This window comes from Ascaphus truei, chromosome 4 (genome assembly GCF_040206685.1).
Source record: "Ascaphus truei isolate aAscTru1 chromosome 4, aAscTru1.hap1, whole genome shotgun sequence".
NCBI classification, from domain to species: Eukaryota; Metazoa; Chordata; class Amphibia; order Anura; family Ascaphidae; genus Ascaphus; species Ascaphus truei.
Window position 1 is genome coordinate 126,897,300 of NC_134486.1, and position 27,211 is coordinate 126,924,510.

At 43.5% G+C, this 27,211-nt stretch overlaps 1 protein-coding gene across 1 annotated transcript in view; it reads left to right on the forward strand.

Annotated features, from left to right (window-relative positions):
* Positions 1–27,211, forward strand: part of MTHFD1L (methylenetetrahydrofolate dehydrogenase (NADP+ dependent) 1 like) — a 336,871-nt gene that overhangs the window by 186,662 nt on the left and 122,998 nt on the right. Inside the window, exons 21-24 of the mRNA XM_075596571.1 lie at positions 8,180–8,319; positions 11,367–11,408; positions 12,775–12,875; positions 13,452–13,629. Of these exons, the coding sequence (XP_075452686.1) occupies positions 8,180–8,319; positions 11,367–11,408; positions 12,775–12,875; positions 13,452–13,629 (461 nt within the window). The remainder of the gene's footprint in view (positions 1–8,179; positions 8,320–11,366; positions 11,409–12,774; positions 12,876–13,451; positions 13,630–27,211) is intronic.

A 27,211-nucleotide genomic window follows, 5' to 3' on the forward strand; every position in this document is an offset into this window, starting at 1 on the left:
GATGCCAGCCAATCAGAATGGCTGTGCTTCATTTGCCTTTAAGATGACGTCACGAAGCCGGCGTCAGATGGTATTTCAGCCAATCAGATCGTGGGAACAAATTCCACACTCTGATTGGCTGAAATACCTTGTGACACAGCGGCCATCTTGGATTTAGTGACGTCATGTTAAAGGGAAATTAAGCACAGCCATTCTGATTGGCTTGCATCATTCCCTTTAAGTGACGTCACGGCAAAAAAATAAAATAAAGTCTGCACATGGTTTTAACAGCCAATCAGGTGGCTGTTAACCATTTTGAGGGTAAATGTGACGTCACAAGCCATATTTAAGGCCGTGACGCCTCATTTGAGCCCAAGAAGCCGACGAGACAGCATCGGCTGGGATTTAACATGGGGTATTTTGGATTGACAGATGAAGAAAGAAGATAAAGAAGAACAAGAAATGGTTACAGATGAAGATAGAAGAAGGTGATTAAAGAAAGAAAAAAGAAGATTGAGGTACCTGAGCCGGATCTTCATGGCGGGTGGCATCGGATGCTGTTGGAGGCCTTCAAGGTACGTGAGCTTCCTGTTAACCCGGGAGTCGGAGGGCCAGCGCTTCTAATGGTAAGTAATATATTCAATGTTTGTAAATGTCTCTTTTTACAGGTTTAATCTTTGGATGTGTTTTTTGATTTTTTTGGGGGAGGCACATTGACTGATAATATATTAATCGGTACCTCTTTAGGGTACAGATTAATACATTATTATGACAATATTTGGGGGGTATTTCTCGCTTGGTATTGGTGTTGCTTTTTTGCGTTTCATGTATTATGTGGATGTCATTGTTTGTTTTTTCATGCTTAATGTAATTAAAGGTTTGCGATTGGTGTTCGTTTGTATTTAATGTTATATTATGTTAGCTAATATGTTTTATGGTTATTTCAGAGATTGTTAGAATTTCTTTCTTTCTATTTAACTGTTTAAATTAATTAATGTTGGAGTAATTCATTGTTTACATTGGTTAGTGTTACTATTCATTTTGAGTTGGTTTCGGAATTAATTGTTTAGATTGGTTAATGGTTTAATTCATTCATTGTTGATGTTGCTATTGATTGGATTGATTGGATTAGCTGGCTACTGTTTGTATTTAGTGACATGTGATTTTTTGGAGTTTAGTTACATTTTATTATTGTGTGTCTCTGTATTGTCATTAGGGTGCCCATTGAGTGCTATAGAGGCTTATCATGCCCATATTATTATTATTATATGGGTATGATGTACCACTATACTACTCAATGGGTATAGGGTGGGTATAGTCAGTCCGGGGTGGGTGCTTAGGCCTCACGGGTGGGTGAAGGGGGTATTAGCCCTAAGGATGGGTGTTTAGACCTTGCGGGTGGGTAGCGGTTGGGTTAACCCCTTTATTACCTTAACGGTATTAACCGCTAAGGTAATGAAGGGGTTAACTCCCCCCGCAACCCCACCCCCCCCCCCGCTATGCCTAAACAGCCACTAAGGGCCAAATTCCCCCTTCACCCACCCCCGCTAGCCACTGTATTGTATTGTATTGTATGTTTCTTACAGTAAGCTTGGCACGGGTGTTTAACCCCTTCATTGCCTTAGCGGTTAGCCACTAAGGTAATGAAGTTGATGTACATGCATGTTTCCTGCCTCGGATGCATGCCGGGGGGGTCCGGGGCTGCTATTAATGGCTATCAGCTCCGGAGACCCCCGGCATCAATCCGAGGCAGGAAAGGGGCCTGATTTTTTCTAAGTCCCGACACATCGCTGCTCTTCGTGGCATCTCCCCACCAATTGACCAAAAAATTTGTGGTGAATTGGATGTGGGGAGAGGACCGCCTTTTAGGGCTGCGATGGGCTGCGATATGCTGCGACAGACGACTGGCGGGTCTCTGAATCACGCGAATTTATCAACCATCCGAAAATGGTCGATAAGGGGCTGATCGCTGCTCAGTCGGCGAAATTTGGATAGCGATAACATTTTGCGTCGATACAGGCCGTTATCGAGCACTTATCGAGGCTATCTGAATACGAGTATCCATTTTGGTCGATAAGTGCTCGATAAGAGCCTTATCGAGGCTTTCTGAATAAGGCCCATAGTCTCAAGAACTGGACACTGAATTGGACACTGTACTCTAGGGGCCCTGCAATATTATTTTGGTTCTTCATAAAACCACTTCTTCAAATCGTCATGACAAGCAGACATTTAGCAATGACTGACTGTTTTTACAGATAGGATAAGTTGGTCTTTTTCATTGTTTAGTTAATTAACAATTGTTTGATCTTCAACACAAATCTCATGGTCGTTTTCATGCACACCACAATTCATAATGGCCCAGGTCAGGGGCAAATTGGAAGTGAAATGTGACCCAGGCATTTCAGTTACCTGCCGGCCTTCGTCCCATGACATCATGACGTTGCTGCCTCACCATATGATGTCACACCGCCATAATGACGCAGCGTCACATGACGCCAATGGCAGAGGGCCACTACGGAAGAGGTAAGTGTAAGGATTCTGCTCGATCCATGCCGGGTTTTGCTGCCAGTTCAGGTTTTCCAGACTGCCTGCCCTTTCTGCTCTCTGTGGCCATTTTGTGTACTGGCAGCCTGCTATATAAGGCTGCACTTCCTGGTGTGAGTTGCAGAGCAAAGTTAATACATTTGCAGCTCTTGTTGGTCTTTGCCCTTTTGCCTATTTTGATTCCCCTGTTGCTGACCCCGGATTGTGACCCTGACCTCGCTGCTTTCTGCCTGTCTCCTGGACTTTGCAACTCTGCCGCGAGCCCTGACCCCTGCCTGCTTACCGACCTCGGATACTCTTACAGGACTCTGTCCTTGGGCTCTGGTCAGTTTATTTACATGCCTACCTCAGCCCTGCAGGCCCGCTTCCTGATTTGAGACGAGCACCATCAGAGTAAGTCTTACAGAGGGCCCGCTCTCTCCCCCGGCAATCAGTTTAATTGTTGTGGGGAAGAGAGCAGGGCTTCTGGAACCACGATGCATAGCGCATAACCGGCCCACTTCATGCCCGCAGCACTGGTCCACAAGGGCAAGACTGAACGCGTGATAGGCGTTACTTACTGTAAGTTAAATATCCATGGTGGCACCGGTCCATGGACCCAAAAGGCCTTAGCCCTGTGTCCCGGCATTCAATCCACCCCTGGCCCAGGTTTACATACAGTAATGGCTCCTAGCATTCACCGTTGATATTACAAATGTCTCTAGTATTAGTCATAAGTTATATAACTTAACATGGTTAAGGACTGCATGCGGAACCCCGGGGTTTTCACTCGGCCCCCTAGTGCTGAGGGAGTGGAGATGTTGCTCGTGTGGATTGTAGCGTCTTCTCGCTCCCTTAACTGCCTTATGACCGTGCTCATCACTAGTTCCCAGTGTAAGTGGAGGAGTGGGACAGTATTCATCAGTGTGTTGGCATTAATCAGCTAACTGGAGGGGAGAAGCTCCTACCCACGGCTGCAACATCCCGTCTGTGTGTGTGTATACAGCTGGTCCTCGCTTATCCGACGTAATGCGTCCAGCAAACCACCATCGGATTGCGGGTCCGTGTTAATTCGCGGCAGATAAGCGGTTCCGACGTTGGATAATGCAGCCAGCGGTCTGCATTATGCGGTGTCGTATATGGCATTCGACAGAAAGCGGGCTGTTGGATACCGAGGACCATCTGAATAATCCTTTTACATGTGTATTTAAAATATATATATATATATATATATATATATATATATATATATATTGCATATATGTGAGGGCTTTATGGCAACACATGTGGCTTTTGAGGTATATTATGTAGCCTACCACTGTCCTATGGCTTTAGGATCCAGTGTGAATGAGGAATGCTATAAAAGACATTATTCCATTTTAATGTATGACACTTCATTTTATTTCTTTAAAATGATACATTAAGTACTTGCACTCCTTTTATACGGTCCTTCAATGTCTTTCCTGTTTTAAAGACCAACACACTGATTGCTTGAGTAATGACCTGGAAATGTTGTATGTGAAGTGTTGATATTTTTTCTTATTTTACGTTGTTTAATGGTTTCCTTTAATCTGGTTATTACTGAACCAAAACTACATTGAACCTCCAGCAATCCCACAGTGCTGCATTTGTTGATCTTATCCTTGGCACTTGGATGGGAAAGAAGGAAATAATAGGAGAGTGATTGCAGGGTGTATTCGATCACATACGAGTTTCCAAGTGGAAAAGCTTGGCACACGGCATTGTTTTCTTCTCATTTTCTCTCCACTTCATTTCTTTTGCGGTGGGCTGCCTCCATCCCCACAGCTTTCCAACGGCATCCTGTTTCCTTCCTCCAACAGACGTCAAGCTTTGACAATCCCGGCGTAGTCTTTGTCCAGTGGTCTTCACCTGAAGGCCCTTCATAATGGCCATGGATGTTTGTGTGTGGAACACTTTCACGCATTGATGTCACTTTCTAGTGGAAATTCTATTTGGGATATCCGACACTTGGGCCGTTTCCCAGCTCTTCCTATATAAGAATATTTATGTAATAATAAATGTGTAAATGTATTGTTAAAAATTAGAGCAATTTTTAGTGCCTATTCCATGTTAAAGCAGCAATCCCAGAAACCTTATGAGTATTTAACTCGTATGCTGTTAGTACCTCTCCCCCTGAGCATGTTCTGCTCTAGGTTAAAAGGGGAAAAAAAGTGTTTCCAGTGTGAAAAACAACATGATTTTCTGAATCTCCTGCTTCATAGGTTACTATGGTCATCTTTTAGACTGCAATGGGCTCTCTGGAGAGCTTCATTTTAACCTCCTGAACGAAGCATCTGATTTTAAAAATAAATACTGATTTGGAGAAGCAACTGATTTTAAAAATAACGAAGCATCTGATTTTAAAAATAAATACTGATTTGGAGAGTCTTTTAAAGTCCGAAATAAAATGCAAAGGAAATTGGCGATCAGCCAGTACAACCTTTTCAAATCTCCTTGGTGATTTTTCCTTGTTTGATACAGATGTGTCTTCCAATAGAATACATTTGTTTTAGACCGTAAATCTGAGGTGGTCCAACCTGTGGCCTGCAGCCAAAAAAGGTTTTGCGGCAGCATTTGGAATAGCCGCCCGATGGAGCAAAAAAAAGAACAATCGACTGAAAAATCGATTTTTAAGGAAGGGAACAATGCGAAATCTTTAAAATGTTAAAAAAAAAAAAAATCATGGCCGGGAAACAAGAATATTAACATCAATTTTGAAAATGAACATAACTTTTAACAGAATCAACAAGTAAATCAAATCAATTTAAATTATTTAAAATTGAAGGCAAGTTATTCCCCATTTTTACTTTGCGAGCCACCGTTTTCGTAACGTACAGATCTGTAGTGACAGACGTTCATGTAGGCTTCTGTTATCAACCTCGCAAATCAAAACTGGTAACAGGAATGCACTTTTGAGACATTTTAAATTCAGAAAGTTTTTTTTTTTTTCCAAATAAAAATTTTTTGTAATGTTTTAATGTTCCTCTTACCCTTTTTTTTTACTTTTTGCCGTTATTTAGTTTAGGTTTAGCTATTTCATTTAAGTTGGATGTAGGGGGCAGTAGGACAGTGGCCCACCCAAAAATGTGTTCCCATTTATAGTCACTCCTGAAAAAAAGGTTGGCCAACCCTGCAGTAGATGTTGTTCATACAAAAATTGCCAATGGTTGCTTTATTTTCATATTTGCCTCATGTAACTTCTTTATTTTTTCTATTTTGTTAATATTCCTTGTAAGGGCTCGTTCAGGTTGCCAGCTGAGGACTCGGAGGGAGGGTGGGAGGCAGGCAGTGCTGGGAGTTTGCTGGGCGACATGTGATTATCCCCCAGCAGACTTTTCAGCGTTGGGGAGGGGGCGGGGCTACAGACGGCAGGGTAAAGTATCCAAGCTGCAGTCATGAAATCATTCTGAAGAATGATTTCATTGGCTGCCTTGGTCCCTGTGACGCTGCTTCAGCTCCAAGAAACGAAATTTTCGTTTACTGAAGCAGTCGTCAGCAGCAACTCCTGGCTTCGGAGCCAGGGCAGTAGCTACCCTGACAACAAGTATTCAAATTGAATACTTTGTTGCTCACGGCAGCACGCATGTCAGCACGCCCTGCCCCCGAAGCCAGCACCCTGAACGAGGCCTTAGTCCTGGAGAAAATATTTCCTTCCTTACATAGTTCTGCTCCGTAATTGTTACGTAATACAGAGAAAAGCGATTTTGACTGTACAATAATACATGATCTTGTTATCCACCACACAAAATATCAACTAATTATAATATGAAAAAAAGTAGTAAAACAATGTGCAGTACCTCTTAAGTGAAAATAGATGCACTAGTGTGTAAATATCACGTATCAAAAAAAAAAGATTTGACATCGTCAATCTTGCAGAGCAAACTTTTTTTTTTACGCTATCGTAAGAATATCTAGAGTAGACCAAGTAAAGTGAATCTAGCCACACTGGGTTTAAAAACAAATATACTAGCAGTGACATTACAGAAATCAATACTAACCTCATTGTACAGAGGAAACAAATGTATTTATTTGAACAAGGGCCAAGCGTAAAACCAGCAGATACAAAATCATAAATCCATAATTATAAATACACTTGCATATTGAAGGTAACATGGCATAAAATTGGTGATATAATGCAATCATATGGTGATCCAATGCAATCTTGTGTTTAATGCTATTCTAGGATAACTTTTACAGAGATGAGGCCAGGCCATTAAGCGTAATGGTTATTTCATTATCTGTTTCTTTTTTTTTGTCCTTTTTTCCTTCTACTGTACTTAGCTAAATTACTGATACCATAAAAAAAACAATGTTCTCTGGTACAGTACAAGACCTGACGCAGGTTCCCTAAACCTGTTTTTGTGTCTTCAATATTACACACTGTTTACGTGGCCTTTTAGGACCAATGTAAATGAACTGTAGTAGCATGTGTAATGTATTCTCTTCAAAATTCAAGTGTTTAAAAGCCCACACTCACAGCCGCAGCCTCATGCACTATCCCGCGGTCACCCACCACCCTAGGGGGACCGCCGCCAACACCAGGCCGCACTCACCTCACAGCCGCAGCCTCATGCCCTATCCCGCGCTCACCTCCCACCTGCCGCTTCGCGCCGGGGACAATGGGGGGAACGCGCATCGGGGATTGTGAAGGAGGGGGGGGGGAACGGAGGTGTGAATGGGGGGAACAGAGGTGTGAAGGGGGGGGGGAACCCAGCTGAGATTGGGGGGGAATCGGAGATGTGAACGGGGGGAGGGGCCGAGCTGTGAACGGGGGGGGGGGGAATGGACCTGTGAAGGGGGGAGGTGAGCGGTGACAGAGGGGGAGCGGGAAAATTATATCCCGGGTATATCAGCTAGTGTATATATATATATATATATATATATATATACATCATATTACATTTTATGTTATGGTGGGTGATGGGTGAAAAGGGCAACAAAAAACCTCCACCGTTTTTTGTTGCCTTTTTCACCCACCATAACTTAAAATGTGATATGGTACCCTACCCAGCCTAGAAATATTTCAAAGCAAGTATAAACCAACCTCACACTGATGATACCCATCAAGGTTGAAACATGTCTGTGAGTGGTTTGACTTGCTTTGCTAGTCCCATGCTGTGCTTAAAAGCTGTGTGAACGGCGATGCACCAGTTTAAATGGGCTCCATGTGAATGAATAATCCAGGCAAAAGGTGACACATCGTGTGCTCATTTGCATGTCTTTTCCCAGAATCCCTTGCTGCAGTGGGAGCGCTATATGCTAGGTGATAATGGTGAAAGGCAGGGTCGCAGACCTGTCTAAGACATGTGAATGTGCTCACAAGTGATATTCTTTATTGTGTATATATATATATATATATATATATATATATATATATATATATATATATATATATATATATATATATATATATATATATATATATATATACTGTTTTTATATTATATTGCGGAGTGGGGCTGCGTCTTTATTCTGCATATACTTAGATTGTGGGCAGAAACACACTCATGAACAAACTGTGTGAGTTACCCAAATCAAATGCAGTTTTTTCTCTCCTCCCGAACGCTTTTCATAGGAAATAACTCTGTGACATTTTACCTTCCATTTTTCTAGTTGATTCTCCAAATGTGTCCTGACCCTTCTCTTTTTTTTTCAGTGACGGAAGCTGGTTTCGGTGCCGACATTGGAATGGAGAAATTCTTCAACATCAAGTGCAGAGCCTCCGGATTGGTCCCCAATGTGGTGGTTCTCGTTGCGACCATTCGAGCTTTGAAGATGCACGGAGGGGGACCCAATGTGAGTTCCTGGCATTTCCTTTCATAGCCAACTTAATTTCACACAATGTCCTCTCTGGGGCCCAAAAGGGCCTATTTTGCAATATAGTTACATAGCGGATGAGGTTGAAAAAAGACATACGTCCATCAAGTTCAACCTATGCTAAATTTAGACGACAGATACTTTTATCCTATATTACAGTACAATATCTTGAATGAGTCCAAGGCGTATCCATTAGCTCTTATATCTTTGTTTCTAATTGGCACTGCTGTTTGATGCCCTGATCGTATTAGAACGCTGTTTTCTGATGCTGCTTCTGCGTAGCATCGATGGATCTATATCAATGAAAATCTACAGACCTACACATTCATAATAATGTTTTTTTCCTGTGTGAGACATTCAAGATGGTTGGCTTTAGGATGTTATTCTCTTATTCATACTCATACACACATTTTAATTAGATTTTTTAGATGTGAAATAAGATCTAGATTGTTTTTGGGGAAGGGTGGGGGTTGCCATTATTAGGCTTTCAGAGGTAAACTTGTACAGCATCATTTATTGTAATGCAGCAGCTATCCTACAGGTACCTGTGGTTCTGTGCTGATCTGCATTCAAATAGAATTTCTTCACCTATCTCTCTGATTTAACTGTATCTGTTTTTGCTCTGAAAGCGGAGTTACGATAACTATTTCCTCTGATTTTTGTGAGCATCGGTTCCTACTGCTGGGAATGTTCATGGGTCACCAGCTTGTAAACTTCAATTCTAATGGATAGATACATCATTGAAAAAGGATCTAGCAGCAGAGAGATTAACACTTCAGCTAAGTGCATTCATAGACTTGTTTACCGATTTTCATTGGCCATTCTTAAAATCTGATCTGACTTGTGACCACGGAGTACAGACAGCATTTCGATGCTAGATGATAGAGCAATTGTACTTTTCTTCTTTTTTTTTTCCCCCCATTTGCATACTTTGTGTTCTAACAAATATGGCCTAAGAGGTGAATTGCATAAGGCTTCTTTAAATCTCATCTGCCAAGGCATTCTAGCAGAGTAGATTCATTGATGGGTATGGCTTGGATCACCTAAAAATTGAATTCAAATATGACATCCTCCCCCATAGTACTCCTGTAGATCATCACAACCAATAAATGTTACTTCCTATTAATGTATGGGGAAATAATGTTTCCGGTATATGTCTGCAGCCCCCCCAACCCCCCCCCCCTATGTTGGCAGTGATCCACATTCTTTTATGAAAAGAACTCTCAGGCTGCGATTATACAGCCGAACTGCAGGGCGCGCACACGCATCTGTGACGTCACAATAGCGACATCGCAGAGCGACATGTGCACATGCTACTGCGCGCGGCTTCAGGCTGAAATCTGTTTTTTGATTGGACGGCTGCATCAACTTATGCGGCAGTCGCAACCAGAAAAACTAATTTTAAAAACACTTCAACTGTCGCCCGCATTGCAGTAGCAAGCGGGGAGACAGTCACATTTGGTTAGGGCAGTTTTCACGTAGGTATCAAACTTATTTCTGCGCCGCACAGTGTATGTTTTTGTGTATAATCGCAGCCTCGTGTACTTTTGGTACGCTTACTCCGTCCATCAGGTCAGTAGCTGGGCAATACCACTAATGGGTAGTGTTTCATTAAAGCGGCAATCCCAGCTGGTAGTTTGTTTTTATCCCTTTTTTACATAGGTTTGGAGTAGCGGGTCTCCGGAGCTGAACCTCCATTCATTTCAGTTGCGGGGACCCCCTGCTTCCGGAGATGCTTCCGTACGGGGTGTCGGTCGCTGCTCTGGCTCGCTAGCTGGGTTCACATAATAGCTGCACTGCAAAGCTCCTGCGGGACAATAGGAAGCCGTGACGTCATTCGGTGCACTTCTTATTGGCCTCAGGCGCTTTAAACTTGCCAGAGATATCGGCACCCCCTACTGAGGGAAAGTATCTCTGGAAGCAGGGGGTCCCCGGAGCTGAAATGAACGGGGGGTCCGCTCTGGAGACCCGCTACTCCAGCCCCCCTGCTTCAATCCTGTGTGTAAAAAAAAAAATTGAAAAAATACGGCACGCTTGGGTTCCTTCTTTAAAGGAGGCAGGTTTAACCTAGCAGCTCATAAAAAAATCTTATCAGTGTCATTAGTTTCCTTAGAAATAGGTAGGACTGTTACTTTAAGGGTGATTGAATCTTTGTCTTGTGAAAAAATGTATATGAATCGCATTTTGTCGGGATGATTGGTACCGAGCCCGTCAGCTACTTGTGTGTTTTACTAATGATAGCACAATGTTGACTTTTCAAGCAAAGGAACCAAGCCAATATTGTTAATGACTATATAATAGATTAAAGAGATTAGATTATTTGCCAAACATCGTTAAAAAAAAAATTTGTTTATTACAGAACTGTTACCGTTAAACAGTTATTTGAAAATACTTCTACTTGTCAATCACCTATTTGACTTGCCACTGGCCTTAATGCTTTCATCCTACGTTGGACCACCTCTTCGTGGTCTCAGTCCTATCTTGTATTGTAAACCTATTGCTAAAACCTAGGTTTCCCTACATTTACTATTAAAGCAGCAGGGCTATCCAAGTAGGTTGTCCTGGCTAATTGTCACCATTGGGTCCTTGGGAGCAGGATCCCATCATTCTTACCACTGGAAGCCACTTGGTTCGGGAGAATATTTGGCTCCACGGTCATGATGCTCCCAGGAAGGGTCACAGCAGCCAATGGATGAGACGACGACCATGTCCCCCTTACTATTCTGTCCTTGGTCTATTTGCACAAGTCATTTCTATTTACTAAAAGGGATGCAACATCAAAGATGAATATACAGTATCCTGGATATTTCTGAACACGTGTGAAGCCCTTCCTTATTTTATCTTTGTTATGTTTAGTTCATATATTTGCCCGTTTAAATGTTTCCTTCTATATAAATATTTGTGGCCCACTTCAACCAGAGTGTGGGATTATAACTGATTCTGAATCACTTTAAGTTCGGGGATAAGGGGACTTCATTTTTGGAGCTTCAACCCGCTAATGAGCCCCGTCTCTGGTGTTATTTCAGGTTACCGCTGGTGCTCCTCTGGCAAAAGAATACACGGAAGAGGTAATGATTGAAGTATATATGAGGAGTCTTTTTTTTAAATCTAGCTCATTTGAAGAAATTGGGGGTGGGGGTGGGGGGGAACTAATAATAAGCACTTGTGTGGGATACAAGCAATATGCAACTAAGATTCACCACACTACAATTTGTTCTTTGGCTAGCGTGAGAATACTCCTATAAAATATTCATCGGAAATATATTCAAGTTTTCCAAATATTGTATGCATCAGAGATTATAAGTCCTTTAGGAGCACAAGCCTTGTGATTTAGAAAGAAGCTAATAGTTAATGATGGCTTTGGATAATATGGCTGTAAGTCCTTATGGTGCATTGCTAGCCTTTCTGGTATGTAAGGGATGTACAGTAGGTAGACTAGTGTTGGGTATATGCTACCCCCTTTGGAACCCTTAGTCACCAGCTAGACATGGGTTTCTCAGGCCTAGCTGGCCACTTGGGATAATAAAGTGTTAATATATTAAAGGATGATAAAGGTTTTTTTTTTGTCACGTAGTCTTTTTATTGTTAGACCTCTCCATGCTCTTTCAGGCTCTGGATGGGGAGTACTGCTAGGTTTAGCTTGTAACTTATATAATATAACGTTACATTCATGGTGTTAAGCTTAACAGACCTTCGTGAGCAGTGATGAGTATCACTTGGCCTCATAAATGTCTCGGTAAGACGAACGGTCGTTAAACAAAACGGGGCTGTTCTAACGGGCGTAAATCCTGGTCAACGTCTCTTGCTTTTACTTGGATACTGCAGTATAATGAACATTGTTAAATTAGGTTAACTAAACATTAAAGTGGCTATAACTATAAGAGGCTTCTTTAAAATTAAACAATTAAAGTGAAGACTCATTTTTGACCAAGAAAAACACCAAATGCTCTCCGTGATTGATTAGAATCCTGAAGCTGTAAATGAATCAAATCTAGTACAGGGGTGGTTCTGTATACTATAGCACCAATGTTAAATCCCAATCAACTTGTCTTACTGCAACGCTACTGAAGGTGGAGCTATGGATTTGAGCAGTGGGTAACCAGAGCCTATCTATTTTGATCTGTTGACTTTGCTCTCCGCAAACAGCCCACACAAGCATAATGCTGGCAACTTGATACTGGCTGGCAGCAGACTGATGGCAGTTCTCTTGCAGCATGCTTGAAAGCATCAGCCTAGCCATATGCTCCAGCATTAACAACACAGAACCACAATTATTAATTATTCACAAAGAAAACGAAGCATTAAAAAAAAAAAAAAACCCTGTGAATTCTGGTAGCTGGCAAGAGACAGGGCAGGAATGTGTATACAGAAGCTTCAATAAGCTTATGGAAAGTTAAATATGACTTGCTATGTCTTCCCATGTCTGTCTTACAGAATCTCCAGCTGGTTCAGGATGGTTGTTGCAATTTACAGAAGCAAATTCAGATTGCTCAGCTTTTTGGTGTCCCTGTTGTGGTTGCTATAAATGTCTTCAAGTGAGTTCCTCAATGCTGATATCAAGTAAAATATGAAAATGTTCTGTCTGGACTGCAAGTGTTCTTGCATCTTCCGGGATTTTATCTACTCTTCAATGACCCACTACAAATAATTTGTGTTTTACTTGGACATGGAAAGATCTGTAGGTTTACAGAACACCTGTGGGGGAGTGATCATACACAACATGAACACATTTATATGCAAATGCTGACCTTGACATAGCAATCCCATAGTGCAGAATTTTCCATAGGCCTATTTATCTATCTCTATATAAATGTACTTGTCTAACTTGGCGTAATCTAGAGAAATTAAGCCGCCCTTATTATCAGACCTGACATACCGCAAACCTATACCATAATCGTTTCCTGATGAGTTCATTAGCAGTAGGTTCTGTAAATTGTGTGAATTAATTTGCATGCCTGTAGTCTTCGAAGACTGCCGTCTGTTCTGTCGGTAATAGATCATAATAACAAATTATTAATTACCTGTCGTCCTAGATATCTTTGGAAGTCAATGTATTATTTCCAGTAGGAATATTCCTAAAAAAAAATTGTTTTGTTTTGTCTTTTAAACAGAACAGATACTCGGGCGGAGATTGACCTGGTGTGCAAAATCGCAAAGCAAACGGGAGCCTTTGATGCAGTTCCATGTAATCATTGGTCTGTTGGCGGCAGAGGGGCTGTTGAATTAGCCACGGCTGTAAAGGGAGCGGCAAGCCAAAAGAATAGCTTCAGACACTTGTATGACTTGAAGGTAAGATTTTGGTCAAACTAAGCGCTATGCATCAAGGCGAATATTGAACAAAAGCAACATTTTCATCTAGCGTTTGTAAGCGTCCTTCTATCCAGCGCTGTGCTACAAATGTGTCCCATGCTTGTGAGTTTAGGATTTGGAGAGTTTCAAAAGGAGAAGTTACATGATGCACAGACAACGGTGAACTATTTAGCAAAACCGAATTAGGTGAGGTCAGACCTACCCCTATACCCGGATGCATCAGTAACACTACAAGCATACCCCGCTTTAAGTACACTCGCGAGTAAGTACATATCGCCCAATAGGCAAATGGCAGCTCACGCATGCACCTGTCATCACGTTCTGAACAGCAATACCTGTACCGAAGCTGTGCGCAAGAAGGGAGACTATAGAGCCTGTTACAAATGCGTTATTTACATCAGTTATGCACGTATATAACTATTGCAGTACAGTACTTGCATCGATAAGTGGGGAAAAGGTAGTGCTTCACTTTAAGTACATTTTCGCTTTACATACATGCTCCGGTCCCATTGCGTACGTTAATGCGGGGTATGCCTGTATATCACTTTCAGTAGCGTATGGATTGTGCTGCTAGGGAAAGGGAATTGGCCATACATTTATCGAAAACAAATGCAGTAACCCTGCGCTCCTCCCAAATCGGCTTGCAATTTATTAGTGGTGATGATTTTACACTTTGATCCAAAGTCTTTTAGTCATTTACTTGTGTTTGTTTTCCACGGATTATAATGAGCTGTATGTAACTGTGCATAACTTTATCCCCCTTCAATCTGTTAAAACATCTGTCAAATCCAAGGTGCTGGATCGCTCTGGCTTCATCACAATCTACAACAGATGTGAGATACGGTTTCTTACATGTGACACAACTGTGCTCTAAAAAAAAAATGATGCAGTGTGTCAACGCACTTTCTGTGCTCCAAAATTTGCCTTGATAAATGGCCCCCAAAGTGTTTTTCATCTATTTGGTTACACCACTACTTCACCTTGGCAGTGGAAAACAGTCCTGTCTGTAGTTTGTGTTCCCATTTTGCTGAAATCATTGAGCTGTGTATATAAGCAGATGTCACTCTTGGAGCAAAGACAGAGTAGGCCTGCTGGTAGGTTTTTTGCAAGTTGTGCTACCCGTGATCCTTTAAGGACAACTCTTCCCTCTGCCTGTAAACCTATCACAATAAAAGCAAAGACAGGGGGGCCATTTATGAAACCGTGATAGTGCCGATCTGGGCACTATCGCCCGGGGACTTTCATATAATTGAGTGGGCGTTTCTGTGAGACTGCCCTCATCGGCACTATCGAAGTTTAAGCCCCCACAGAGCACATGACACCATAAATGGTGGTAAAGGCCACCGTACATTATTTAAACAAGCATTTGATAATGGACACCAACTATATTTAATAACCAATATATAACAGACACAATAATTACACAGTGAACTCAAGGGGAAAGGTGCCTGGAAGTTAGCTGTACCTTAGCACAGTACGGGACTGGCACAGACACCTGACTTATATACAGTAGATGTAGCCAGCCATACCGCCTTTCGTGAAACACTGAAAAGCCGAAGTGGGTGCCGTGACGGCGATGCGGGGGTCCATTCTTTTCAATGGAACCTCCTGCAGCGTTGAGCCTTCTGGGCTGCATTCGGGGTGGTCACTGGACCACATAGGCTTGAAGCCACGCAACTGGCAAGTCTGGCTACATCTGTGTACGTACCCTTTACAAATGTAGCCTGCCAAACTCCGCCAACCAGCTCCTATTTACCCACCACCTCATGGACCCAGCAGGCAAACTCTTCTTTCTTAAATCTTTTTGACCTACTGTACCATATACTGTATAACCAGGGGTAGAGAGCAGGTTGTCTCCAGTCCCACCTCTAATTCTTATGGTCTCCCCTTGTTGGACTAATATGGCATGAAGTACAGCTGTTATTTGAACTTTCAACAGCTCATATACACACCATCTATGAATAATTTTCCAGCTTGTCCAATAAGTAATTGTATTTGTTCCCCTTTATTAACATTTGTTTTAGGAGTTGAAGAACCGCAAGACAAATGATTAAAAGTACAAAACTTGCTGGTGGGAAAGAATAAACCATAGTATGTAGTGAAGGGTGTAACCAATCTCCTGCTATCGGACTTATCATTTCCTAATACCAATATACTAATGTGGGGGAAGAATACCTTTATTGCCACTCTCCAATGAAGGGTGCAAAGTATTTTTGAAGTTGAATGCATAATAAGGATGGGGGAGAGAAAAGGGATGGTTTCCTTACTAAATCTGACATGTTTAGACGTCTCTTGGCCCCAGAAGACTCTCAAGTTACAGATTCACTGCGTTAGCAGTTGATGAATTCCACATTGAGAACCCAGAGCCAGTAATAGCCCGGATCAGCTGTATAAACTAGGTGTTCATGTGGTGTAAATATTTCTCTTCGTCAATGAGAAACACAGCTAGTCAATGGAGTTGAAGCCGATGCATCACACCGGGACATATATTAACTGCTGAACCTGTGGTCAGTGCTCGAGTTCACCAGTCTGTTCAAAGGAAGTAAACATAATGAAAATAAGCTTTGCATTAACATATGTCCCTGTCTGACCTTAAAAGGCTAAGAGCTTTGTGCAATTTACGTCCAGAATGGCGCAGGCCTCTTCTGGTAAAAAAAATACAATTCTAAAATGTTCTTAAAAGGAGAAGGGCTTGTTACCAAGCAGATAAACAACATGTTGCAGGCTTCTCTTGCTTACTCCTTTGCTGTTGAAGAGGAACATTTTTGATCAGACTTGGTTATAGAAAGCTTAATTTTGGTCATAGTATGTTATGTAATTGATGGCTCAATATCTTGAATTATGATTGAAATTATGATCCATGTTGTTATGTGAATTCATTTATAATTCTAAGTATTTTATAAGTATATTTGGGCTTCTTTGGACTATATTTAAATAAATTATCCACAGAAGGCTTTAAAACCAAGATTATCATTTTAATTATAGGTTTGGGTTAAAACAGCTTATATTTTGATTTGTTAGTCATGAGACTTCAATACTACATGGAATAGTTTTCTTAATTACTTTATTCATTCTTGATCATTGTTTTATTAGATACATTATTGATCAAGTTTGTTATGATACATCTGGTATTTTTTCTGTTGGTTTCTTTTTCTTTCTATCTTTTGTTCTTTTTTGCTTATGATTGACAATGCTGACCTTTATCATTTAAATCTGATCTAATTACATGTATAGATGTGTTACTTAGATAATTACCAGCAGCTGAATTTGTGTTGTGGGATAGGTATATAATTGCACTGTTGTCTTCCAGTGCACACTCCTTGAAAAAGCGCCATAGTGGGCGTGGAACATGTGGGAGGAGGAGTTTTGTCATTTTATGTAGTTTTCATTGAAGACTTTTTTAACCTTCATATCTGGTGAGTTCCCCAACTTCTTTTCATAGCAAGCGGTAGTCCTCTCGATCATTTTTTGTTTCTGCTGCTGAAGAGGACTACGGAATAATTCAATAGAACTTTCTTCATTAGAAGAAGTCTTTTTTAAACCCTCTTTAAACCACTTTTATGTATAAATATATGTATATACTTCATGGTGAGGAATTCGGAAGCTTGGAGAATATATGTATGTACATTTCAAAATTCTATTAGAACATTCTAAAGCCTGTTTGTGAATGGACTTGTGATGGACAGACGGGTGAAATCCTTTTACAACGTGATCTCAAAAATGTATATGTATATAACAGGAGCTGTGCAAAGAAACAAAATGACTTGAGAAATTCCTACGTTTTTGACATATCACAATTATTCAACACTCACTGAAATCTTATTTCATATCTTAAACCATATTATCGCCAATAATTACCGTGGTGCCTACCTGGGACTTTTAATGCAAGAACATGCATCCAAATCCCCCATAGAAGAGAATCGTAGTCCCAAACTACAGAGCACTTTAAAATGCCGTTTGCTGCTACATTTTTCTCAGACGTGATGTGTGGAGTCGTCTCGCATCGTTAATAATTGTAAAAAAATATATATATATATATCGAATTGTGCACTTTGGTGACAAGGTGTGTGCATTTTTAAAGGGGGGGAGGGAATGTCTGCAAAAAGGCAAAGTTCACCTATCTTGCAAATATTTTGTACCTCTACTTCTCTGAGAAGCTGAAATGCAATTGAGACTTGACTTTAGTCCTGGCTTCTGCTTTATCATGGAGGTGCCCTCATCCATGTTACCATTTCAAACACTGTTGGGAGGAGGAAGTACCAACAGAAGCAGTAGACGAAGATTTTGACGCACGTCCGCCTCTTCACCATTTGTGATCTCATTTATAACACTAGAAGCACCAAAGAATGATGCCTCCTAGCTACTGTGAATGTTGTAGCCTTAACTGTTAACACATGAGACAGAACAGTTATCTTTGCATGGCTGTGCGTTCTGTATGAAGTATATTGGCTGACCTGTAATGAACTTTTTATTTTGTTTGGCAATTTAAAGTACAAGAAAATTAAACAAAAGCTGTGTTTTTGCCATCTAATCTCATATTAATAATTACCATACATGACTTTCTAACTGAGCCATAGCCTAGTATTTGTTTATCCCAGGGACTATACCTTCCTCTCCCAAGTGCTAAAGGTGTCAGCAGCCTTTCTTTGTCCAGTCCCCCAGGGCAAAGGATTGCCAGCAGACTAGAACATGGCAACCAAATTGTGTGAAAATACCGAGTACTGTAACTAAAGCTTTCCGTGTTTTGGACACCTCAACCCTGTTTTGTAGAGAATAAATTGACCTGGTTGTGATGTTGTCTACAACTGGTACTTACTCTAAATGCACCATTTTGCCTTTTGCAAAGATTCAACAATTAACATGTCCCTCAACCAAAACACTCGAAGGCCGTGTTTTCCAATATGTCCAATTTTGACCGTTGATGATTCATGCGGGAAAAAATCACAACATAATCTTCAGCCTGAAATTGTCAATTTGAAACCTGAGCCTGTAGCAGACAGACGAAAAAAGCCAATGCGTTGCACTCATGCTGCTGATTGAACGGTTTTAATACCATACCTGTGTAACGGATTTTCTGGCCTAGCATGACCCACCCAATCTCACATTGGCCCCTGTGGTCTAACCAGCCCCCATTACAGTGTATTGTCTGGTGGTGCACCTGTTGGCAACAGGACTCCTGTGTCTCCTGCATGATGTTGTGTGGGGATTGCCAACCCAGACAGGCAGCTGAGGTAGTGTGCATGAGTCCTACCTATATCCAGTGCAGCGCCTCCACCTCATCAGGATCCCAGCGTCCGCTTGTGGATGGTCCTGGTGAGGAACTCCTCTGTGGTGCACTCCTCTGTGTAATCACTCCACACTTACACACGAGGGTATGATTTAACAAGATCATCTTTATTGCAGTGAGGTGGGCCAGCTGCCCCTCACAGCGCTAGTACTCAGCCGCTCATGCTCACTGCACTCCCCTTTGAAAGGTGTCTTTTCCCAAATTGGTGGATTCCCTATCTCCCCTTAGAGAGAGATTCCCTGTGCCAGGTCCCTGGTCACAGTCTTATGAGCTGCATTCTCCCAAGTCTGTACTCAGACTTGCTCTTTACTCCAACAACTACAACCAACTCCTCCAACACTCTCAACACACTCTGCAACACTAACTTTTGAGCAGTGCTGTGCCTTATGTATCCTCTGGGGGCAGGCACAACTCTGACATCACTAATTATGGATGCAGAGCATGTGGCCACTCCCATCCATACATAGGGCACCTCACCAGGGTCTGAGAGCAAACCTCCATAATTACTGCTGGCATGCCCATAACTTACCAGGCCTTACTGTCAGCAGGAGAGATGACTGTAGTCCATTTTACAGCATGGCTACATTCTCCCCCTGGTGAATCCCACCATCCCCGGCTGGGACCTAAATTTGAAGTACCTTTCTCCAGGAAGCACTGTAAAAATCATATACATAATTAGTCACAACATTGACAGATTACAGTACATATCTTCATCATACATAAAAACAGATACATCCTAACGTAGATGTATAACAACCAGGATTACTCCCTGATGGAGTATCCATTAGTGGTACTACCATACCCTCTTAAAGTGGCCTGCGCACAGCATGGTCCACTGGGTTTAGAGCAGCAATGCTGTAACACTCTGGATGACATACTGGACACCCACAATCAGCCCATAACTCTGGCATGGATGCTAGTGGACTTAGAGGATCATGCCCATACACTTCCTTAAATGTAAGACCTCTTTTCTTGATTACACCACTTCTCATCTAACACTTCAGGATCCCAATCCTCTAGAGAGCTATCAGTATCCCAATCTTCTATGGAACTATCAGAATCCCAATTTTCTTCCTCATCAGTACTATATCCCCTATCCTCATCAGTGGAACCCATCGCAAACTCAATTTCTCCCTCCCTTGGATGGTGGAAATAAAGTAACAGCTTTTGGCGATCCCTGGCAATTCTTGCCGACACTGGAGGTACATAGGGTGTTCCCCGGGCAATAGGCACAACACAAGCAACTTTACCCAAATCCCCAGACATCCCACTGGTATGAGTGTGCATACCATAACATTTGACTTCCCCGTTAGCCAGAGGCTTGATTACAGTAGGAGTCACCCCAGGAGACTTCACATAGGTTAACACTTCCCTCCCCGATCTCTCCTCAGAAGTAAAGCAATCACCCCAGTCCAGGCTCTCCCCAGTCCATTCATCAGCGCTGCCCTGTGACTCCCCAGACCACCCTTGGCTCGATCGGGACCCCGAGGGAGACGTGACAGGGGCAGGGGCTTTAACTATGGCCGGGGGTTGAGCATAGGGAAATACTGCCGGCATACGCTGGGCTACGACCCGCAACTGCTCGCTACCTTGCCCGGTACCATCGGACTGGCACTCCGGTTCATTCGTGTCCTTGTTCCATCCGGTTCCGCTGTGCCCACCGGAAATGATGTCATGGATCTCGCGGGATTCGCCGCCGCCATCTTGCGTTGGGCTCCCAACCGGAACCTCTTCCTCCAGAACGACATCCGCCGCCGGAAGTGATGGTTCTGCTCTCCGCTCCGCTCGGGCCTGGGCTAGGCCTTCCTCCGCTGTTGCCACCACCGGCGCCTGTGGAGGGTAAGGATGTGTCTCACCGCACCATCGGCTCGGGGTGGTTCTTCCTCCGCCATCGACTCCGCCAGTCACCACGGCCATGGGACTCCGCCTCTCAGGTTGTTTCTGCACCGGCAACACGAGACTTCGCTCCGCCGCGACACAGGTAAGTGCCGGTTCTTTTCCAGCACCGCTGTAGTGGTCCGCCGGTAGGCGCATCACCACCGTCGTTAGGGTCGCTTGTTCCTCTTTCGAGGAGCCGAACTCCGACTCGGGGAGTGGCACTCCCGCAGGTGGCCGACGGTGCGGTTCCGGGTTCTCACCGCGGTTGTAGGCCCCTTTCTCTTCAGGCTCCGTTTTTATCATCAGGAGCGATCCCCATACTCCGGGATCAACAGGTTCTTTCCGGACCACGCACGGGGCTTCAGCCGTCAGCATGGCTGTGTCCGCTCCCGCCTCCTCGGTCTGCCCTGGTACGAAGGGCTGCATGGCTCCTAGGTAGTGGATGCCACATTAAGGACACCTTGCCGTGGTGCTAGCTTCTCCGCCGGGTAACCTGCACTGCATGCGCAGGCACCGCAATGTCTCTTTGTCCCCAGCCATGACTACCAGGAAGCCTCCTGGCAATGAATAGGGATATACCCCAATGTCCATCTCGCTCTTTGTAGTGCTGGTTACGGGAGACACTTTGCACAGTGGTCTCTCCTGTTCACCAGCTTCTCGCAACTGAGGGACAGGAAGCTCACATCCAGCTCCTCCCTCAGACAACTCGGGTCTCGCTTGGCAGAGGTAGAGACCCCTCCCCTGGTGAATATTTGGGGAGGGTCCCACAGATTCACGTTATGGCCCATAATTGGCTCTGAGCCTGTCACAGTCCTGGAGGGCGCGTCCACAGCTTTCGCGCCACTACCCCCCACAGGGTGGGGTTTTCTCTTTGGCGCCAATCCCGGCCAACTGTCTGTAATTTTTGCATTTGCAGCATTTTCTGCACTCGGCCCACGCGGTCTCCCAGGGAAGCGGGAACCGCCATTTTGGATCGCTCTGCAATCCATATTAGCAGCAGTTGTAACTTGAGTAGTAATCACCGCCTGGCAATCAGATACTCCCTCACACGTAATCGCAATGTCCTCACAGCTATCCTCCAGGGTTGCACCCCGGGAATTTAGGCAGGACAAGAAAGGCGCGGCTACAGCTTTCGCGCCACTCCACAGCAGGCTCACAAAAGTCATTTCCGTAGCATACTCTTCACCCGCACACACGCCATGTGCGCTCTCTCCATTAGCCTCCGTCCGCCATCTTGGACCTTCCGCACCGCGCGGATCCTCCATTTTTGCGGTTGCCATTCTTTCACTGTACTCTCGATTATTGTACATGGAGCTCCTCTCTGCGGGGCAGCTACCACACCGGTACAATAAAGATTACCTTGATGCACCACCTTGTGTACCTAATGTAGGCTGGACTCGTGTTGCACTACCTCAGGCTAGGCTCACTCTATCTGTGTCTGCTGTATCTCCTTCCTCCCAGTCTGTGCTCCCTTCGATAAGTGGTCTGGAATGGGCTAGAGTACTCTGGCTCTTCCATGCAGTACTGGGGCATCTACCTACTGTTGGCTAGCCTAGCGCAGACCCTCTCCAGAATTCCTGACCACGTTAACAGGCTATCCCTTTAGGCAGCAAAGGATGAAGAGGAGCACAGCAGCGTTTCCCAGCAGTTTCCAGCTAGTGTAGCGCCAAAAAATGAGGGTAACTCCAAATAGGGATAAGTTATAAATAGAGTAATTTATTGGTCAGTTTTAAAAGAAAAACAATGTGTTTTTTTTTACCATTTTACCATTGTTTTTCTTTTAAAACTGACCAATAAATTACTCTATTTATAACTTATCCCTATTTGGAGTTACCCTCATTTTTTGGCGCTACACTAGCTGGAAACTGCTGGGAAACGCTGCTGTACTCCTCTTCATCCTTTGCTGCTCGTATCTACCTCCAGAGGACTGCACGCTGGAACCGATCCATTAACTAAGGACACCACAAAGGAAGGTAAAGGGCAAAGCCCATCTTTTTTTACCCTCCACTGCTGGACTTATTTGAGTTACTCCTCAGGTGTGAGTATACTGTTATTAGGAGACCTATTTTGGGGTACCCGCGTGGGCACCACCAGGTCTCTAGTTTCTCACCCTGGGATGTCATGATATAATACTCTATGTCCTGGAACTTGGATCCACTATTGGAAATGGAATCAATTTACATTTATTGAGCTATTCATGGTGATGCACCAATATACTGCTCTATTTATGTATCCCTTTAGGCATCCTACCAACTAGCACTGCCTCAAGGTGACTAGGACAGCTATAGCCCGGCTCCAAACCCCCAACTCCTTTCAGGCCCCTAGGTCGTCCCTGCGAACTGACAAACTCCATCAGCCCCCTGACTACCCCTAGGTCCGTCCCAACGCAGCACAAAGTGGCAGCAGACACTCTCCCTGTTTCCAAGTGACCTAGCAAAAAGCCTGTCCTGTTGACAGGTATCTCAGCAGCGTCTCCAAATGTAACGGATTTTCTGGCCTAGCATGACCCACCCAATCTCACATTGGCCCCTGTGGTCTAACCAACCCCCATTACAGTGTAGTGTCTGGTGGTGCACCTGTTGGCAACAGGACTCCTGTGTCTCCCGCATGATGTTGTGTGGGGATTGCCAACCCAGACAGGCAGCTGAGGTAGTTTGCATGATTCCTACCTATATCCAGTGCAGCGCCTCCACCTCATCAGGATCCCAGCGTCCGCTTGTGGATGGTCCTGTGAGGAACTCCTCTGTGGTGCACTCCTCTGTGTAATCACTCCACACTTACACACGAGGGTATGATTTAACAATCATCTTTATTGCAGTGAGGTGGGCCAGCTGCCCCTCACAGCGGTAGTACTCAGCCGCTCATGCTCACTGCACTCCCCTTTGAAAGGTGTCTTTTCCCAAATTGGTGGATTCCCTGTCTCCCCTTAGTGAGAGATTCCCTGTGCCAGGTCCCTGGTCACAGTCTTATGAGCTGCATTCTCCCAAGTCTGTACTCAGACTTGCTCTTTACTCCAACAACTACAACCAACTCCTCCAACACTCTCAACACACTCTGCAACACTAACTTTTGAGGAGTGCTGTGCCTTATGTATCCTCTGGGGGCAGGCACAACTCTGACATCACTAATTATGGATGCAGAGCATGTGGCCACTCCCATCCATACATAGGGCACCTCACCAGGGTCTGAGGGCAAACCTCCATAATTACTGCTGGCATGCCCATAACTTACCAGGCCTTACTGTCAGCAGGAGAGATGACTGCAGCCATTTTACAGCATGGCTACATTTGTGTAAAATGTTTTGCGCTTTGTTAATCGTAAACTAAAGGACCCACTGCAATCTACGTTAACCCCTTTACTGCCAGTGGGACTTGCAATCTTTCCAACATACTGTATGTGAGACCCATCTTGTACACAGGTCTAATCTTTTCTTAAAGCTGCAGTTCTAGCAATATCCTACAGGTGTGTGTTTTTTTAAAATAAATAATTTCTGTACTATTAGAAAATACTTGTAACATTTAAAAAATGTTTTTGACATTTTCATTGTATTCTAATGCAACAAGCATTTTTGTTCCTATAGCAACTATTTACAAAGTCACATCCCCTTCCTCTTCTGAAACAGCATCACCCTTTTGAGCCCACCCTCTCTAGCAGTGAACCAATTGAATCTAGTGCCTGCCTAGTCACATGATCTTCCTCGCAGAACTTTTTCTGTCAGTGCGGCATAAGATTACCCAAGATGCATTTAGTGAACCCCCATCCGAATGTTCGCTGATCGATTACATGAGAATGGATCGATCGGCAACTTAGCTAATGACTTGTCAGTGTGTAGATTATGATTTATTATTATTGATGCACATATTGAATGGATTTTTTTTTTTTCTAACGATATCTTGAACTGCAGCTTTTAATACATTGCAGGGATTTTTCAGTTGTGGGATTTAACCAAAGCAGTAGGAGCTGGGTGAAACCTTCACCCAAGTGAGCGACTGGCAAAATCGCTCCAAAATTATTCATTTTTTCCCCCCCAACATTACCCCGATCTCAAGGGACAGTCTGGTCTCTGGTAAAATTACCCTTTTTGTTTCCTTGAAAAACTAAAAACATTGCTTTAGGGGTCCCAATAAAAGCCACAACGCCTTTACCGGAGGATGTTGCATCGTTCTATTGGTCGCCGGAGCAAGCTCTGACGCCACTGCCATTTTATAGGCAAGTATTCATGCCCGGTGGACAAATCCTTTAATCGCTTGGGAACCAGCAGGTCAGCGCATGTCGGGAGACCACAGATCTGCTCACGCCCCCGCCCCCTACCCCCAGGGAAGAAGAAAGCATGAGCAGCGCAGGTTGCTGCTTTCAGCAAAGTACAAAAAGGCACACTAGAAAATCATACACCATATACTATTCATGTTGTTTTTGTCAGGGCAGTTTCTAAACCCCCTCTTCAGGGCGGCCAGGCCATGTTCTGGGAATAAACTAACCACAGACCTGCCAGCTCTCACTTATTTGAAGTCTTCCTCTCTGATTTTAGCATTGGCGTCGCATAGAAATCAATGGGCACCAACTCATTAAAAAATACCAATCTGTACTTTTCCATAAAAATTTGGTTTCAGGGTTTTTTAGGCTCGCAGCGCATACAGGTGTTTTGGGTAATTCCTTTTGTTCCCTTGAAATCTAGCATGGCGGAGGTTCCCAGAATGGGGGACTGTGGCCTAGTATTAAGGCTCATGCTTGAATGAGGAAACAATTAAGCAAAAAAATATATTTGCACTTCATCGGAAAGTGATAACACTGTTTTTAGAATCCATTGCATCAATATTTCTGCATAATACAAAATGACTATACTAGAGCGTATCCTAAACAAGTACGGAAAGCTCATCCAGCACACAATCTCGCCCCTCATAAAATAGTGCCGGTAACCCCTTCCTATTTCTTAATTGCCCCTAAGGGAAGGGTTATTTAGTTGCACATTTTGGCTGAAAAAATAAGACTGACTCCACCCGAGGTAAATATGCCTGTTAGGGAGGCTATTTCACTATACGTTTACCATTTGTTATGAGCTGAATGTCCATTGCGTCTTTTGTACTTGCGGAGCCAATCTTTCCGGAATGTAAATATTGTGATGTTTGTCCTATTTAAGGAAAAAGGAATTCATCAGAAAGAAGTATAATAAAGGCACACACACACACACACACACCCTACAAGCTCCAAACCCACTACAGTGTGTGTGTGTATATATATATTTGGCTCAATAGGAGTGCTATATAGGAACCTAATGTGTACAGCGAATGACAAAGCCCCAATGCTACATCCAATATGACACATTAATACGTTAAATACCATCTGTTATTTTTCTCATAAGTAAGGATTATTAGTTAATCCTTTGGCCAAAGTATTATAAGGCTACGGCCCCAGTATTTACTGCTGCACGCACACCCGGCGGTGCGTGCACAGATTATAAAAGCCACGATCGGCAGTCTTTAGGGGTGCGATGGGATGCGTGTGTCCCATGATAGGCATATCTGCCCTTCCATTGGCTGCCCGCCGACCACGTGATCATGTTGCGGCACGGGAAGACACATTTTTTGTCCTCCCTGCCAGCATACGCGCCTTTGCGCTTTGCGCGCCCACACAACCACGGTGGGACCTGCCTAAGCCTGCAACCACGTCCCCTTACAATCTGTCGTATTGACATACCACGCCGTATGATGTTTATTTCTCGCGAGCCTTTTTCATTTCAGGTGTATGTCGGTATGTAGCGCTGCAATAAGTGCTCTCTGCCATCTTGTCTAAGTGCCTCTAGCGTTACTCGACTCTAGAAATGCTCTGCATATCAGAGTGACGGTGTGAAAGTGCAGTAGACCAAGTTACTTCTATTGCTAATTGCAAGAGACTGATCCTACAATTAGAAGGCCATTAAGGCAATTGCATTCCTTCCGTGTAATTACTGATTTGACACGCATTCTGCGTGGATAACAGCTCAGGAGAGTAGCAGGCATAATGTAGTCTTTTTACTGTGCTGTCATTGTGTAGGGTGCCATAAAGTTGCAAGCCCTTGGTGCACACATGGAAGATCCATGTTAATTGTATACATCAGTCTTGTGTCGCACGGTATGGAATTCCTGGGTAGCTGCCTGTCAATCCCTTGCAGGCAGGAAACCTAAAATGTATCTGCTCAATGGAGCAAATTAGACTGGCCAGTACATCAGGATGACAAGCAGGCATGTAGAAGTAAAATGTGAATTCATATCCTGCATCTGCTAACAACAAGGGAAGGGGTTTTGCTTATTGGAATACCATTTCACCCATTGAAAAAAAAAGAAAAGTCAGCAGTTCCGCCGAATCTCACCTAGTTCAACTTTGACCCCTATGCAGTATTGTAGCCGTTCTATTGGTACA